Here is a 17,724-nt window from a genome sequence, read left to right as displayed (position 1 = left end):
AACTTCAGCTGTCTACTGTACGTCCAAAACTAGTCTAAATGTTTAATTTAAAGCAAATGTTGGTTTATTTATTATGTTTTTATAGTTTAACGGGAGCCAACTGTAGTCCCCATTATTAAATCTTTTCATTTATTTACCCATATACACCTTCAGTTTTTTTCTACATTGTCAGACACCGTTTATGGATGATTGTTTTATGTTCACATGTATTGATGTCACGTGTCTTAATACAGACACGTGACCCCCACCCCCAGAATGAGATTTGGATGATGATTATTCATTTAAGGGTCGTACCAAACATTGTAGTTTAAAAACCGATGAATTAAAGAGATAGTCCAACCCCATATTAAAATACTTTCTTCATTTGAGTACCCTTATGTCTTTCCAAACCTGTAAGACACAAAAGAAGATACGTTAAAAAATGTTGGTGACTAAACATCATTGGCCCCCATTGACTTCCATCTCAAGGACACAAAATAATTTATTACTCAAAATATTTTCTTCTTTGTTCCACAGAAGAAAGGAAGACTTTGGTTTTAAGTAACATTAGGGTATATAAACAATGATAGAATTTTTATTTTTGGTTAAACTAACCCTTTAATAGGCTCGAAATATGGATAGACACTGACATCCATTTAACTCATTATGATTCATTTCACTGTGTCTTCATGTTCTGCTATTGTAAATCGTAAAAATATAAACCTTAAGCTATCCTTTGTGTAGATGTTAAAGAGATGTGTTCTAACTATATTTTAATTCTTATTAATCCCACAGATTTAGTACAGGGGATGCCCACCCCTCCACCTCCCCCACCCCTTCCTCCCGGCTCCACTGTGACCCCCACCACTGCCGGACCACTGCTGCCTCCTGGCCCCCCTCCTCCTCCCCCACCACCACTCCCTCCTACACTTACCCCGACTGGGCCTCCCCCACCTCCAGGACCACCACCCCCACTCTCAGGCCAGGCTCCACCACCAGCACCACCTCCACCTCCCGCCCCACCCTTACCCTCGGGTCTGTTCACCCCCTCACCCACCACAGATGAGAACAAGGCCCTATCTGGGCTCGCAGCCGCCCTCGCTGGAGCCAAGCTACGGAAAGTTTCAAGGGTAAGAGTTTAGAACCATCTCAATGCATCACATGATCCTTAAACTCAGCACAGTTGCATTAAAGTTCACTATGATGTGAGTTACTACAGAGGATTCTTAAATGGCTTTGTGGAGCCCGACGCCAGTTTTCTATTATCAGGCAATGATATCTCATTATGTGACTTAAATCTATGAAACCCATTATATTGGATTTTGGTGGGCCTTAATTTCTTGGAGTTTTATTCATACTTTTTTGTAGGTCAGACTCGAATTCGTTTTAAACTTTACAAAGATGGAATTTAAGAAGCCCTATCTAATGTTGGTTGATATGCCTTGTATTCATTTTTTCCAGTATTTCGCTTGCATGACATTAAATCACAAAGAAACAAATGCAATGCATAATAAATCAGAAATGCCTGAATCATTCTGGAAACGTTCCTGTTACTGTAGCCTGATGAGCCACCGACTCCACCTTTGGTCGGTGTTGCGAGTTCTGGTGGTGCCAAGCCCGAGGCAGCCCGCGGGAACGGCCTTTTACCTGGAGGAGGCGGTCTAATGGAGGAGATGAGTGCCCTGCTGGCCAGGAGGTGAACTACACTACGTGTGTCTTAGTAGCGTTCTGTGTGATTTGAGTAATCAAATATTCTGAAAACGTTTACACCTGTATTTAGCACTGTTGCCATGTAATTGGATTACGCAAGGTCACAGTGATGGGAGTAGGGAGCGGTTTAGTCATAAAATTAGCTTGTTGTCAAATGCAATGGCACGAAATGTTAAAGTTTAATATTGATGTGATTCAGGAGAAGAATCGCAGAGAAGGGTTCATCACCAGAGCCTGAGCAGAAAGCTGTGAGTTTACATCAGCTTTGTACATATATTTATAATTGAATGATGTACGTAGTTGATCATATGTGATGGATTGTTAAATGGATCATGCTTTAATTTTTCCAAAAGGAGGAGTTTGAGGCAACCATTACTCCGAAAGTGTCAGCCTGTAGCACACCAGGTAAGATTCAGATAAGTGAAGAAACGTGCATGAGGAGACAAAGGAAGATAAAAATCTGACCGGCTTTAGTTTTGCATTAGTTTTAGTTTTAAAAGAACTTATGGCAGATCAGATTCAGTTTGAGAGTTTTCAAAGATTTTAAAAACCCTTATATACTGATAGTTACTATACAGTTTATTACATTTTCATCTTCAGTTTTGGAGATTTATATTTTATTTTACCTCATTCAAGTGAATAGGAGCTGGAATTGTACAGTATGCGTATTTTGAAAGCCTGAGGTATGAGTCTGAGGGCTGTGGATTGGCTTTAATAATGCATTTTTTTTCACAGACATGCCCAGAAAGCCTTGGGAGAGGACAAACACAATGAACGGTAGCAAATCGCCAGTCATCGGAAGGTAAACATTTGCACATCATTGTTTTTGATGCTTCACAGATTTCATTATGACTTTCTGAAGAAAACTTTCAGCTTCCGGGAGTCATTTGCAGGTCCTGGTCCACGCTAGTTTGAATTATCATTTGCCTCTGCTGCTTTGCATCATGTGCTTGCCAGCCGGAGCCCACAGAATGGCATGTCAGAATGCAGACGACTGGGCCCGTGCTTGACATGACTAAAGCCAAGAGCTGTGTTGCTTCTTACCAGTGCTATACAAGCATTTTTTATAGATTCGATTTCTTTTTGTTCAGTATATTCCACCATTTCAGTCATGTGCAAAAATTTGTGAGTTGTGACTGAAGCACATTTCAGTAGGGCTACATTGCAGAGATAACTGATAGAAATATTATATCAGAGTTGGTCATTCAGTATTTAGCAATGAAAATATCATTGAACGAATCCAAGCTACAGACCTCTGACCGGTTAGTCTCTTTACTCTCACAGACGGGACGTACCATGGAGAAATCAGACGAGTACTGAAAAGTACTATGATTCCTTAACAAGGTATCAGAGACTAGTTTGAGGACTCTTTCTAGATTTGTGTGCCGAGATTGTTCTGTAAATAAGATGAGGGCTGTTGCGATGATTGTCTACGATTCTGATTCCTTCCCATACACAAAGATTTTGCTGTTGCCAACAATATAATCACTGTAAAATTGTACGAATTAAGTCTTGGTTTATGACAGCAACGATCGCAAGTTACTGTTGGTGTTTTTGTTTCTCAATAGTAGAACATTGGACAGACAAATTGTGGGTTTGATTCCAAAGAGAAGCACCGATTTGAAGTCACTTTGGATAAATGTGACCCTGGATCACAAATCCAGTCTTAAGTAGCATAGGAACTTTTTAAGTAAAGGCCAAAAATACATAGTATGAGTCAAAATTATAATTCTTTCTTTTTTGCCCAAAATCATTAGGATATTAAGGAAAGATCGTGTTCCATGAAGATAATTTGTAAATTTACAACCCTAAATACTTAAAAACTTTATTTGTCTGAGTGGATGGCCTGCTAAAGCACCTGTGATGGACAAATTTAAAGGCGATTTTTGCAACGTTTAAAACTTTTTAGCACCCTCTGATTCCAGAGTTATAAACGTCTGTATCTCTGCCATATATTGTCCTATCCTTTACAACTCCTACATCATCTGAAAGCTGAATAATTAAGCTTTCTATTGATGTAAAAATGTCAATTTCGAAAAATGTACACATAAGACCGGTTTTGTTCTCCTGGGTCACAAATGTGTCTGCCAGATGAATGTCAATGTCTTTCTGCTTTAAATCTGCAGTAACCCATTTGATATTATGATGAGTTCCAAATTGTATCTGTTTCAAAGAGAAAGTGGATCAAGCTCTGAGTGTAACCTCATAATTGAATACGGCTCTTATAAAGTGAACTGCACTATGCGTCAGGGTCTTGTGCTATCAGAGAGAAGGAACATTTGTCTAAGGTCGCTCATGCCAATTCTTCCACCTGGTCTCATAGATAACTCTTTCCCCTCCCCGTACAAATGTGCGTATGTTTAATTTAGCATTTTTTTATTCTGGAGAGAAAAATGATCCTGACGCCTACGAAATGGAAGAAGATTCATACTGTAGCATGACTCTATTCCAGGGATAACAACTTTAGCTTCTTAATTTATTTCATAATGTTGTTATACGCCTAGCTTCTGCTTCCTTTCTGGAAAAGGCAACCCGCTGTTCACAGCTTTCATTACTTGTATGATGGCACAGATAAAGCGTCATTTCCTTTGTTTCCCACGTTCCACCCTATAGCGATTATTGTGTTGGCAACAGCTTCCCGTCTCGGCTTGTTCAGCTCCAGAAGAGCATGAGAGTGATAAAGCAGCTGGATTGTGTGGTGTTTGAATGCATTTGAAGTGGAAGAAAAGAAAGAATCTTTGGAATCTCTGTTTGCTGTGGTTTGCGTCAACTTTTGAAACATTTCTGACATTTAGACTTGGACTTAACAAATGTTGGTTTTGCATAGAAATACCCCTTGTGCTTATTTTCACATCACCCAAATGTATATGAACATGTGTGGATATGCGTGTATCTATTTCAGTACAATGAATGCAGCTAAATACAAATGATTTAAAGAATACATAAACTTTCATCAAACGTCTATTTCTGCATTTTACTAATTGAAATTGTGACTTTTTCATACGTTTTTTTGCATTTGAAGTTTGTCTATGTGCATTATTATATGTTATGTTAATGCTTCGTATAAACACTAATATCAGTAAGCGTGTGACCAAACATCTGCCTTGCATCTTGATCTGCATACTTTTTGTTTCTGTGACTTGTCTTCACCTCACCCAATCTCTTCTTTTTAGACCAAGGTCTACACCAACTCCTACCGGATCCATAAGTGCCAATGGGGTGCCAACAGAAGCTTTAGACTATGACAGATTGAAACAGGTACTTCTCAAATCAAGGAGGAACTAACTCAAATCGAAAGACCTTTCAGTCTTTTCACTCTCAAGTGTAACTGGGATTTACTCAATTGCTTCCTCAACTTGTTGGTCAAACATGAGTAAATCATGCGTTTTATATAGGATAAAAATGCCTGTTTAAACAAACATATTAGATAGCTTCTAATGAAACAGGGAGAACTACTGGTTAACAGTGCACAGTTTTGTGGGTGTGTCCAATTATAGTTCAATCCGCAATACCTCCCTTCTCTTCTATGAATGAGCATGTTAGATATGAAAGACTCATGCCGGAGACTTACTTATCTAAGGAGACAGTTACTCTGGCTTACACACTGTCAGTGGAGCATCTGTCTGTGGCGGTGAAGGGTTACTTACAGTAGCTACTGTATAATTATAGTGACATCATGTTGGTCAATTTCTTGACACACCAACATATCTGGTGGTCTTGACAGTACTTTTCCTTCCAGCCACCAAAACTAAGGGATATAATACTCACATGAACTATTATATTTAGTATTAATACACTGTATTATATGATGTATTGTGTTGCATCATACTTAGTAATAGCTTGTATTAAGAGTTTGGGTCTTATGGCTAAAATAGTTTGGTAGTGCCTCATGAAAACAGTTTGGTGGCATTGTTTTAAAACTCTTTTTTTTCTACCTTTGATACTGTAACCGTATTACAAATAATATTTGAATTGTTGACATGTATTCATTGCTTTTTAGGACATTCTAGAGGAGATGAGGAAGGAACTGTCAAAGCTGAAAGAAGAACTAATAGATGGTAACATTTCATTACATTGTATTCCCATAATATAAAATGCTTTGAGCTTTGTAATACATCACAAACTTTATAGTCACAGTATTGATAAACACTACCAGTCAACTATTTGGACGCATTTAGTTGAATTTGTTTTTCCATGATAAATGCTTAAATGCCAACAAGAATCCGGCAAAATATGAAGTTGGGCCACTGAAAAAGCATAAAAAAAGTTAAAGATGTCGAAACCTTGAATACAAGTAGAACCTGTTAAACTTGGTTAGGAGTGCTCATAATGTGCAGTTTTACAGAGAAACCCTTCTAACCACAGGGTGTCTACTGTTCTCAAGATGCAAAATGATAAGAGCTGTTAACCTTTCATTTGATATGTCATAGTATTGCTCACTTCGCTGGTTTTCTAAAATGTGGAAAACACCACTGAAAGAATAAGTAGGTGTGTCCAAATTTTAAACTGTTAGTGTGAAATAATTCACGATTTCTTTCTTGTTTCTGTTTTGTCTTGTGCAGCAATCAGGGAGGAATTGGGCAAGTCAAGCTCTGAATAGGATGATGAGACGCATCTGTATTTTACCCACGAGAACAGCTTCGGTTTAAGACATTATCTCAAAAGCAATGAAAATGGACATTTACAGTTTTAACCAGTGGTGATCACAATAACCATGTTATTCGGGAAGATCTGTTGAGGAAGTTTTGAGCGTGAGGTCACAGGGGTGCGAGGGGATGCCCAGATGACTCGACAGCAACAGCGTACTCCCGAAGCCCTGTTTTTTGGGGGGGGGGTCAGGACACAGTCTTAAGGAAGTGACTGTCCGTATGCAATGGATGACTTACTGCGGAAGTCAATTCGGATGATGGACACAATCTATTACTGAACTACATACTGTATTAACCATCGAAGAGTGAAATTGTAAATCGAGCTGATGACATTCATTCTATGGCACATTGTTTAGCAAAGGGCAGGCTTTGTAGTTTATGAATTCTATAAATGGTGGTGATGATGATGATGATAATGATGATGAAGAAATGTTAATTCAGTTGGTCTTTATATAGAGCTGAATCTTGATCTCTGGCCAACCAAATGTGTATGGCTGTCTATTGCTGCAGGACTCTTACGCTTGTCTTCCTACTATTTTAATCACAATATGTACATTAAAGAAGAAAATAAACATTATACCCTCTTTCAGTCAACCTGTCCTGATGTGCGCCAAGACCATATCAGGTAGCTTAATCGCTCTTGGGATGATGAGTCTTCTGGTCGATGAGCCGCTGTTACACGTATACCTTCTTTGTCTGGTGTGTTTGCCGGGAAGATTACGAGGGACAATGCCTTTCTACTGTACATCATTGTAGCTCTTACCAAAATCCTCTCAGCCAATCAAATCGAAAGTTGACGCCAACGTCGACCGGACCTTATCTGTAGATAGTGCTCACCAGAAATACTATGAAACTTTTTACACGCAGTAGGCTCTTTCGTATTTCTTTCAATTTCGGTGCATGTCTTCTTATGAACGGTAAGGGAAAAACGGTTGCCACGAAAATAATTTAAGTTCGTAAGCAATAAGTGTAGCATCTTTACTCGTTTTCCCATGTGTTTTTCTTCTTTAAGCCCATCCACTCTGCCCTAAAACCGTGGTTGATGTTCTCCATACGCATACTTGTAAGTGCATTTCGCAAAAGGACAACTCTTAGCCATAATAAATTTGCAGGGGTACGACATCCTATATTTTAGGATTTAAGGATGCAAAAGATCATGCATGGAAACTTATTCTGCTTCTTCTGGGCCAAGCAGCACATCACAGACGAATACAGGTTTGTGGCATTATAAATGGTTTGGATTTTTTGTCCCTTTTTTTTGTCCAGTCATGTATTGTTTATTTATGCGTTGACCTTCTTCTGCACACTGGAAGGCATTCGGCTCGGTTTGTAGAAGGGCTCTATCTTCCAACATGCTTTTGTTAGGGAACTTTTATTGGGAATGTGCTTTTTAAGATGGATATCTTTGTACAAACATGAAGTGTGATTATAGGCTATGTGAATTTTACGGCAAATCATTGAATTTATTCTCTCGGATCAAATCTCTCCCCAACCCATGGCATGGTTGCATCTGCTCACCTTTCAATCCTATGGAATTTCTTTTATACATTTTGTGCAGTTCACAACAAATCCTTTTCGCCATCACTGAAAATAACCTCTCAAGGAATCAGAGCGTTTGTATGGAGTGTTTACAGCATTGATTGCACTTTAAAAAACCCATAGAAATTCAAATTATTATAATGCTGACAGGACAGCCGTCCCTTTGTGGCTGGCAATATCACCAAAGCTAAAGAGTGAGTTAATCTCTTGAACGTCTCCCTCTCCTGATCCACCCTTTGTTTTAACAACAAACAACTATTGTAGGTTGATCATTAGGTTAAACAGGCGTAATGTTTTGATCAGGGTTGATTCATTCCTGGAAAAGCCTGTTTGTGACCCTCATGGTTTGTGCCTTGTTTGGAAGTTGTATTTGATATGTCAGAAATTTAAAAGCGTATATATAGAGAGTATTATTTTAGGGCCTGCCATAACTTTGATTGTTTTGCATTTTCAGCAAGTTGCAAAGGAAGCTTTTTTGATCTTTGTTTAAAATTAAACATGCATTCTCATTCTTCTGCGTCATTTTCCTTTGCAATTACGGTGTGGTTTGTGTTAAGGTTAAAACCATGTATGCTGGCGAGATGTGAGAAACTGATCTTTGTCGTGGTGGAAATCAGTTGATGATGTTATCAATTTTGATCGTGTTGTCGGCACCTTGGGACAGGTCATATTTAACTGAACTTCCTTAAAATGCAACTTTCAGTTTCTTTATCTTTCTATTTTATCGTCATGTTGTACCATACTGTTTTCATGTTAATTAGAAGTTTCTTACATGCTAACATTGTTTTGTTTGAGCAAATGAAATAAAAATTGCAATACATTGCTGTTTACATGGTTTATTTCTGTATGCACTGTGGACTACAACAATCTGGGCTAGAAATGGCCTGTTGCCTTGGGATATTACCAAATCACATATATAGAACTTGTGCAACATGACATCATCCTAGTTTCACACCTCGTCTGTAGCAAATGTTGCTGCTTTACTGGCTGTTCAGCGGAGGCAAACAGGAAGAAGGCAGGACTTCACTAAAAATGAGATCTGCATGAACAGCTAACGCTTCACGATCCAGTAACACAGAGACATAACACATCTATACATTTATTACATAATCTAGTGCTTCAAAATAAAAAATTGATGCATGTACAAACTTTTAGCCTATGCAAAGTTTGCAGTCTCATTCATATATCAAATATATTTATTTTGAATAGAATATCTCAAGTGAGATGAAATTAAAAGATTGTTGGTGGCTTCTTTATTGAATAGTAGAGGCATTGCTGCAGTTCATTTGTGTGCAAGTGCAATAATGCAACCTGACAAAAGCAGAAACTGAAAATGCACATTTGCAGTGCATTTATTTCCTTCCAACATAAAACTCATGACATTTCTTTCTTTTTTATGTAGTTCATTTTTATGATTGTAATATTTAAGGATCAGGTATTAATGTTATTTCTACTATTTAAAAACGGACTGTGCACTTTGGACGGTACACAGAATTATCATAGCTCCTTGTTTGGAATTTCAATTCAGAAATTAAATGTGTTTACTTACTATTTTGTTTTCGTCACATTTAATGTCATAAATAAATCACACTTCCCATTTCACAAACTACTTTAGACTAATACAAAAATAAATATTAATTTAGTTAATATTGTTTATTACATTAACAATTACAAAATTAAATCTTCTCCTTTTTTGTTAAATCTTACTTTGACCTCGTGAAAAAAAAGTCCCGAACCATTAACATCCAACTTTAATAAACCTTTTAAAAACGTTGTCTGTCCATCTTCTCTCATATCTCTCAGCTCAACAGTCCTGCCAGAGGACTCCATTTTGTTAAACTTTGTCTATGACCCAAGCGCAAAGACCTACCCACCAATCAGCGCTCAGCTAACACTATCCGTTGTTCAATCAGAACATTGAACAATTTAAAAGATAGTTCCTACAGCCAATCAGAGAGCTTCCCGCCCTCACCGACGCTGGTAGGTTAAGCGAAGACAGAGGGAGGAACAAGCTCAGAGCGGGGTACTAGTGTTTTTAAAAATATAGTCTTTATTTAATGAAATTTAACTGCTAAACTGTGGTGATTATTAAACCTTTACCCTCCTTACCAAGGTAAGAATTTATATATTATTTACTTTGCGTTTTAATGTTTTAGAATGTATCTGTTGTGACTGCGTAGTAAACGGTGCAGAAGTATATCGGCGGTCTCCAGTTTTAACGTGAACGTACTTCACGAAGTGAATATCATTTAACGTTACCGTAAGAAAACCTTGCCAGCTGTATTTGTATCTAACGCGTGTGGTTTAAAATATCTTACATTGCAGTTGTATTTAAATAATTAACACATATACCGATACTGTGGTGTTTGAAGTGTAATAACAACCTTATTTACAACCGGCTCGTTATACAGGAAACTTGGGCACGGCGCGCTTTTATTGTCTTTAGACACACAAGTCATTTGTTGTATCGTCCAGATTAGATTGCGCATTCATTTTAAGACACTTTAGCTGTTAAATAACTGTTAACCTTTGTTAGTCGAATATTCGATCTTTGATTTCATAGTTTGCTTTGAATAAGAAAGTGTAAGCAATTCGCAGCCCGACGTTGCGCAAAATGCAAGACAGTTGTCGTATAAATATGATGCCTTGACGGAAAATGTAAATCATTTAAACAGTTTGGCCGCTTACTGTATTTATTGGGGGTGTTTTTGATGTTACTGTCTAATTTATATGAACTTGTGCCGCACGCACGCCGACACACAATGGTTTGAATACATGACGTTTTCCCTCCATTGCGGTGTCACTATTTTTCATTGTTAAAGGAGCATCGAGTGATCATACTTTTTAAGTATCCTCATCACATGAAAAACACACTAAATAAATAAAACAATATATATGTTTTAAACTAACTTTTTGTTGAATGTGGCAAAAATATCTTCACTTTATCTTCAGACAGGCAAAGTTAACGCATTCTGATTGGTTGGTTTCTTGAATATTGTTAAAATGTCATAAACGTTATAAGTGCGTGGAGTTAGTTTAAGCACCGTATATTTTTAGCTTGAATAGCTGGGACTGGTAGTAAAGCGCGCGTGTCGTCGTGTTTCCTCTCATTTGCATAATATGCCCCGCCCCTCAAATTCTTTCAGTTTAAATCTTTTGGTCTTTGGTTTCTCATAACCTACTAGATGCACGTGGGATTAAGCAGGTGCTGGATTTTAACTCGAGGTTGTTGGGTGTGTGTCAGTGTATTAGATCAAGAATGTGTTTAACTTGATGGTTTGAGTTCTTGGGAGTGTTTTATGGCATTTTCTTTACATATGGTTTCAATATGATTGTTTCTTATGATATAGCGTGAATGCTACGTTTTACAAGATTCTGCGTAACTTTTGTATTTACTGTGTTTTGTTATTTATGTTCCTGATCTTGACATGTGTTTGTGGTTATAGAGCTGCCTTTAATGTGTTTTACAACTATTTCTTCGCAAGGACTTTTACACCTCTGTGTTTAACATTTAGAGGTAGGCGTTTTGGTTATGTTTTCAATAGTGAACTTCAAAGTTTGTATTATCTGTGTGGTACTAGAACTCCCCTCACAAAGGCTATTGAGGGTACAACAAAAACTCTAGTGCCGAGAGTATAGTGTGAGGATGCGTAGTGTAATTCAGACCATCAGCACTTTTTAGCACTTAGCTGCCTGTGCTGTCATCACGCTTATATATCTCCACATGAGTTTCTTTAACCTCTGAACCTACAAAATATGAATTGAAAATCTTTACTCGTACATTTTTTCGATAGTTTGTTGATGAGAACATTCCAAATGTTATGTAGTCTAGTTAAAGACTGGTTATAAAAAGCAAACTTATTTTGCATTGTTTTACTAACTGATCTAATTCCTGAGGATTTGACTGAATGATGTTGGTGTGTGTGGAGCTTGTAGACCTTTTGACATGTTAATTTGTTTCGTAGGTAAATGAGGATGCCGTCTACAAGGTTTCAAAGCGGAGAGACTGTAATGGGCCGCTGGCCTGGCAGTAACCTCTATTATGAGGTCAAGGTGCTAAACTATGACAACAAGAGTCGACTCTACACCGTCATCTACAAAGATGGCACTGAGCTGGAGCTGAAGGAGTCTGACATTACGGTATTGAACCCCAGTCCTGTGTACGAACTTATAATTGATTGATTTAGGCCTATTTAAGGATAAAAAAAATTTTAATTCTATAAATCGTCACTTATTGGAATTATTAGGTTCTATCTGCATCCTAATTCCTGAAAAGTTTTTCCATCTGCACAAAAATATGTAGCTAAAACCTTTTTGATTTCGGAAAAGTCACAAAATATACGCAATGTTAAGAAAAAACATCATATAATGTAATAGGTTGTCACAGAATTAAAATGTGTGAACAACTCAGTTTTGAAAATGTCACATGAACCTTATAAAAGGCATGAAGTATTTTTAAAATCCTAAACCTTTAATTTTTTGTCTAGGTATAAATAACATTTAATCACAAATTTTATTGAATCTGGTATATGACATTTTCACCCCACTGACTGTACATTAATTTGGCACTTTTTTGTATTTCAGAGTCTGACGATGTTTAAACAAGGCAGTACACGCTCTCGGTCTAGATCTCGTTCCCGGTCACCGGCACGCACTCGTCGCAGCTCTCGTTCTCCGGCCAGGACGTCCCGCCGATCTTCCTCTCGCACCGCAGATTTGCAGAGAGAAAAACTCAAAGAAGTTCTGGAGGTCCGGCTCACACCTGTGGTAGGGAATTGTCTGCTATGACAGGCAGCAAAAATCATATTTGTCATTTAAAATCTACAATCGTTGTTACCTAAAAAATTTGACTTTTCCTCGTGAAATTCACCTCACGTGTCTCATCCTTTTTAGGCAATTCCACACGAAAACAATAGCAACAGTAAACATCAGAAGAAAGAGGAAAATGAGAAGAAAGAGGAAAATGATACAGCTACAAAAGTCAATGAGGTAAGAGAGTATATTACAGATTTCTGCATCACGGTAATATTTGAATCACTGACGACACAAGGACGTTTTGCTCTTAATCTTACAACCAATTTATTGTCTGTAGTTAGATACACTGGTAACAGGTCTTGTAAAGGTTGGAATGTCATGATGTGTGCATGTTGTGCCTCCCATGTGTGACGGAAGCCTGTTTAGTTTTGCACACAAAGCTAAAGCTGACTGAGGGCTTTAATCAGATCCTCATGTTTTTCAGCATGTTTCACCTCATGGAACAACTGAATGGGCTTTACAATGCATGACCAGACTAATTCAGTCATGTAAAAATCATCATTTACTTTGAATGAAACTTGAATGTGTTTAAAACATGGATGCACAGATCCTTGATTCATTTATACTCTTTAATACTATTTTTACCGTTTTAAGTTGATTAGTGACAACTGCACTAAGAAAATAAGTATTGAATATAAAGTTTAATGATGAACAATAAATTCGCTATCGCTGCAGAAGACAGAGGCTGAATCTGAAAACCAAACACGTGGACGATACAATCTGCGGCGCAGGAAGGAACAGGGCGACGGCAAACCTGTAGAAGAGGAGACGAAGGAGGAGACATTGGTGCAGGCTAAACCGCCAGCTCCCGTCAAAACAACTGATCTGGAGTTTGGAGGAAGAGTTGGTGAGTCTTATCAACAGATGGATGCAAAGAACTTCAAAAAATGCAATAAATCATAGAATGTAATATTACATACATGATCTTTCTTTCAGGTGTGTTCTTCTTGATGTTACTTCTGCCTGTGGCTGTGTTAGCTCTGCTCATTCTCTGTGGGCAGAAGGATGCCAGTCTTCAGGACTTCCCTCTTCAAATCCCTCCACTTCAGTCTCTCTGGGACTGGCAGGTCTTTGGCATCGTCCTGCTCTGGCTTCTCTTCCAGGCTGTCCTCGCTCTGCTCCCTATCGGAAAGGTATCATCCACAATCACATGACACCCCGTGACCTGACTTAAGGCACATGACCACTCCAGTTTCTGCTTTGCCTGTTATCTGGAATGAAGCGGTTTACATTAGATTCATGATTAGAGATGGTGTACAGACTCTCTGGAAAAACATCTTTTGTTTTTTCATTACAGTGTATATTGTTTATTATAACAATGTATGAAACGCACAAAATTTCAAATGTACTCATCCATTAGTAGAAAGCACACTTGCATGTAGTTTATGCTTATTTTTCTGTTCATCAGGTCATTGAGGGAATGCCCCTCAAGAACGGGAAAACATTGAAATACAGGATTAATGGTAAATTGTTTATTTAATTTCGAAACTTTGGCTGTTGCCATTGAGATGTATGTTTAGGAATTATTATTGAGTGACCTGTGACGGGGTCTTGTCTCAGGTTTCTATGCACTGGTCCTCACGGCTGTGGTAGTGGGTGCTGCTGTGTACCAGGAAGTGGATCTCAGCTACATCCATGCTCACTTCCTGCAGTTCTACACCTCTGCCTTGGTCATCGTCACTCTTCTCAGCATTTACCTTTTCGTCTGCTCGCGCTGGGCCACCGAAAGTAACCTCGCTCCTGGAGGAAACTCTGGTAAGCAGTACAGCTGGGTGTTAGCATGGGCAGGGCTTAGCGGCTCTGGCATTGTACCATCATTTTGTATAATGGGTCTATAGAGTTTAGTTGGGTTTATTGAATGTCTATAATGAATATGTTTTTATTAATTTTTAGGTTATATCATCTATGACTTCTTCATGGGTAGAGAGCTGAATCCTCGAATCAAAAGCTTTGATATCAAATTCTTCTGTGAAATGCGCCCAGGTCTGATTGGTTGGGTGAGTATTGTTTATTTTGTTTTAAATTAGATAGTCAATGTTCCAGCAGTCTTGATAGGTTGGACGGATGTTGTAATGGCTCCCTCTTGTGTTCATCTTTCAAACATAAAAAAACCTGAAAACTACTTATGCTGAATGCTACATTACTGTTTGATTTTTTCATATTGAAAAGCACTGATATAGCTTGTTTTCATAGGTATTGATTAACTTTGCTATGTTGCTCGCTGAGATGAAGCACCAGAATCTAGAAAATCCCTCTCCAGCTATGCTTCTGGTTAATGGTTTCCAGCTTCTTTGGGTTGTTGATGGTATTTGGCATGAGGTAATCAAACATACACCATTTTATTGTTATGACTATATAGAAACCATGAACTGACTGTGATTCAACTGTTCTTCGTTTTAGGAGAAGCTTCTGACTATGATGGATATAGTGTATGATGGCTTTGGATTTATGTTGACATTTGGAGATCTGGCTTTTGTTCCCTTCACATTCACCTGTCAAGCTTACTATCTAGTCAATCATCCCAATGACCTTTCTGTGTTCTGGATCACCACTCTCATCGCCATGAATGGTCAGTCCTTGGCTTTCTTTTCTCTAGGTTTGTCATAAAACTTTCAACTTGAATTATTTACCTTGTATTAAAATCTTACAGGAGTCGGATACTACATCTTCCGGAAAGCCAACTCTCAGAAATTCGTCTTCAGAAAAAATCCGTCTGACCCAGCAGTGTCGCGTAAGTGTTCTGAAGTGGGTGCAAAAAAATGTAATCGAACATGATTATTTCAGTTTAAAATGGATTTATACTGTGATGTATCTTTTCAGACTTGAAGGCTATTCCTACTGCAACTGGAAAGAGTCTTATAGTGTCTGGTCTTTGGGGATTTGTCCGTCATCCTAATTACCTTGGAGATATCATTATGGGTTTAGCCTGGTCTCTACCATGCGGTGAGTGTGTCTCTGTGACAAATGTATCTTTACACATATAACATGATGTACATGAAATGTTTGGGAATTCTTATTTAAGTAGAATTTAATGCTCCAAATAGATCATATACACAGGCACTTGTATGCATCTCTAATATAATGTCTAATCTTTCCCATAGGTTTCAACCATGTGATTCCTTACTTTTATCTGATTTACTTGATCACTCTTCTGGTGCATCGTAATGCACGAGACGAGCGTCAGTGCAGGAAAAAGTACGGTTCTGCATGGGAAGAGTACTGCAAAGCTGTCCCGTACCGCATTTTCCCCGGGATTTACTGACCACTTATGGACTCAACCTGTTCTGGACACCCAGGGTAAAATAAATCCTCAGGAGGACACTGAACATTAGACAGAGTCTTTCACTTCTAGCAGCTTGTCATTTTGTATTTGAAACAAATAATTTTTAAAGCAATTTTTAAATCCGAATTTTGCCTTGTCACAAAACGTTTACGGATTGTGGACACTGCCCCGGTTCCAGAGTTTGACCTCCATTTTAAGATGTATATTGTTGTACAGATGTGTTTTTCTACTTGACAGATTGTTTTGCCTTATTCATAACTTCAGAACATAACTTGCCATCTCATCTTATGTACACATATACACATATGAAGAATCTGCTTGGTTGTTTAGCGCTGACAATTTGTGTTATGCTTTTTGAATTGTGTATGATGGGATTTTATTTTTCATCGTGTATGTATAGTAAGAAGAGGTGTAATGTTTTTTCTCAGGACCAGAGATGTGTGAAGAAACAAACCTATATTTTCTTAATTTCTGTACATATTTAAAACAAAATCTTAGGTTTGATTTGCATTTTAGGCATTATGCACTGTGCTAAATCCAAAGTTCACAAATTTGGCTTGGCTACCTCAGATTTCTCCAGCTCAAGACAATGTAAAAATTAAGCTTTTGGGTCAGTTTTTGAAAGCTGTGGTTTCAGTCACAAAGTGAAGTTTCTCTTAGTATCTATCTGAAAACAAGGATGTGCTGTGAAAGAAAAATCTAAAGCTAGACACCTCAAATTAAAAGGCTATCATTTTATTAAGGTTGTAATTTAAAATGCTTGACTGAATGTGTAATGTAAGGCTTTTCTTAATTTATCCAATATTACTTTATAAGTTTACTCCATAATTGTATGGACTTGGGCTGGCATAATAGTGCTCATGGCTAAGAGGAGCTGTTACCTTATCACAGTACAAAGGCATTGTCAAATGTTATTTATCTGGTTACATTATAGCGTGATGAGTTTGTTAAAATATTATTTGACGAGCAGGTAATCTCAAATGCCAATAATACACATTCAGAATTAAACCACTGTAGATGAAAGTCCTGGCACAAATTAAATTGTACAGACTGCAAATTGTTTCGTACAGGTTTTGATATTTTATCGACAAGTTTAGAATGAATTATTTCTGTAGTTGTTAGTCTATTTTCTTTTTATTTTTGCTCTTTTTAATTATTGTCAATAATTTCACCATTTCTCATGGTCATGTTGCTTGTAACTGGTGAGTGTGTTATCAAAAAAAGAAATGAAACATTTTGTCCTTGGTCACATGGTCTTTATTTCCTCATAATGACAACATTTTCTCTTAATTATCTTTGAATTTTATTTTGAAATTTTCTGTAAATGAAATGTTTGCAGACAGAATGAAGTACAGAGAAAAAAAACTGATCAATGTCCCTTCAGAAGTATTAAATACTGTTGAGGCGTTGACGTCCACAGCAAATGGGTTCAAGTAACGTTACACAAACTTGTTTCTCGTAATGCCTTGTTTGCGAACAAATAACTTTTGAGTCGAATATTTGTACGCAACGTTTGTGGCTATACACTTTAACGGTGTTTTTAAGCTAATGAATGATATCACATAAGTCTTGAAGAAACAAGTACACGACATTGGATTTAGATAAAATGTTAGGAAGTTGGTTGCCATGAAATGTAATGTTATTGGGGACATTTGGTCCTCATCAAAAAAGTTGCCCTGTAACTTTTTAGTGTGTTATACAGTAAATGTAGACTTTGGTTCCAAAATATGAAAACTGCGTTTTCTAAAT

The 17,724-nt window shown here is 37.7% G+C and overlaps 2 protein-coding genes across 9 annotated transcripts in view; both read left to right on the top strand.

Moving 5' to 3' along the window:
• The window catches only part of enah (ENAH actin regulator), an 81,987-nt gene extending 73,290 nt beyond the window's left edge, over positions 1-8,697 (top strand). For all 6 annotated transcript variants that reach the window (XM_056764304.1, XM_056764303.1, XM_056764308.1 and 3 more), the window contains 8 exons: positions 775-1,109; positions 1,539-1,675; positions 1,889-1,937; positions 2,043-2,094; positions 2,425-2,491; positions 4,863-4,947; positions 5,690-5,747; positions 6,252-8,697. In XM_056764304.1, coding sequence (XP_056620282.1) covers positions 775-1,109; positions 1,539-1,675; positions 1,889-1,937; positions 2,043-2,094; positions 2,425-2,491; positions 4,863-4,947; positions 5,690-5,747; positions 6,252-6,289 — 821 coding nt within the window. In that variant the 3' untranslated portion in view covers positions 6,290-8,697. The remainder of the gene's footprint in view (positions 1-774; positions 1,110-1,538; positions 1,676-1,888; positions 1,938-2,042; positions 2,095-2,424; positions 2,492-4,862; positions 4,948-5,689; positions 5,748-6,251) is intronic.
• A 1,159-nt stretch (positions 8,698-9,856) lies between these two features.
• On the top strand, positions 9,857-17,212 carry lbr (lamin B receptor). Of its 3 annotated transcripts, none has more exons than XM_056765215.1 (15): positions 9,865-9,990; positions 11,324-11,394; positions 11,843-12,017; positions 12,462-12,644; positions 12,771-12,866; positions 13,371-13,539; positions 13,629-13,825; positions 14,101-14,155; positions 14,253-14,447; positions 14,586-14,689; positions 14,886-15,011; positions 15,093-15,261; positions 15,343-15,423; positions 15,513-15,635; positions 15,794-17,212. In XM_056765215.1, the coding sequence occupies exons 3-15, from the start codon at positions 11,847-11,849 to the stop codon at positions 15,952-15,954; spliced, it is 1,830 nt and encodes a 609-aa protein (XP_056621193.1). In that variant the 5' UTR covers positions 9,865-9,990; positions 11,324-11,394; positions 11,843-11,846; the 3' UTR covers positions 15,955-17,212. The 3 variants fall into 3 exon arrangements, with proteins under 3 accessions (XP_056621192.1, XP_056621193.1, XP_056621191.1); XM_056765213.1 differs by having other exon boundaries at positions 13,368-13,539; XM_056765214.1 differs by lacking the exon at positions 11,324-11,394 and having other exon boundaries at positions 9,857-9,990; positions 13,368-13,539.
• Positions 17,213-17,724: the final 512 nt, after the last annotated feature.

Source organism: Triplophysa dalaica, chromosome 13, assembly GCF_015846415.1.
Source record: "Triplophysa dalaica isolate WHDGS20190420 chromosome 13, ASM1584641v1, whole genome shotgun sequence".
Lineage (NCBI taxonomy): Eukaryota > Metazoa > Chordata > Actinopteri > Cypriniformes > Nemacheilidae > Triplophysa > Triplophysa dalaica.
The sequence above is the reverse complement of the archived record's forward strand: the minus strand, read 5'-3'. Positions and strand labels throughout refer to the sequence as shown.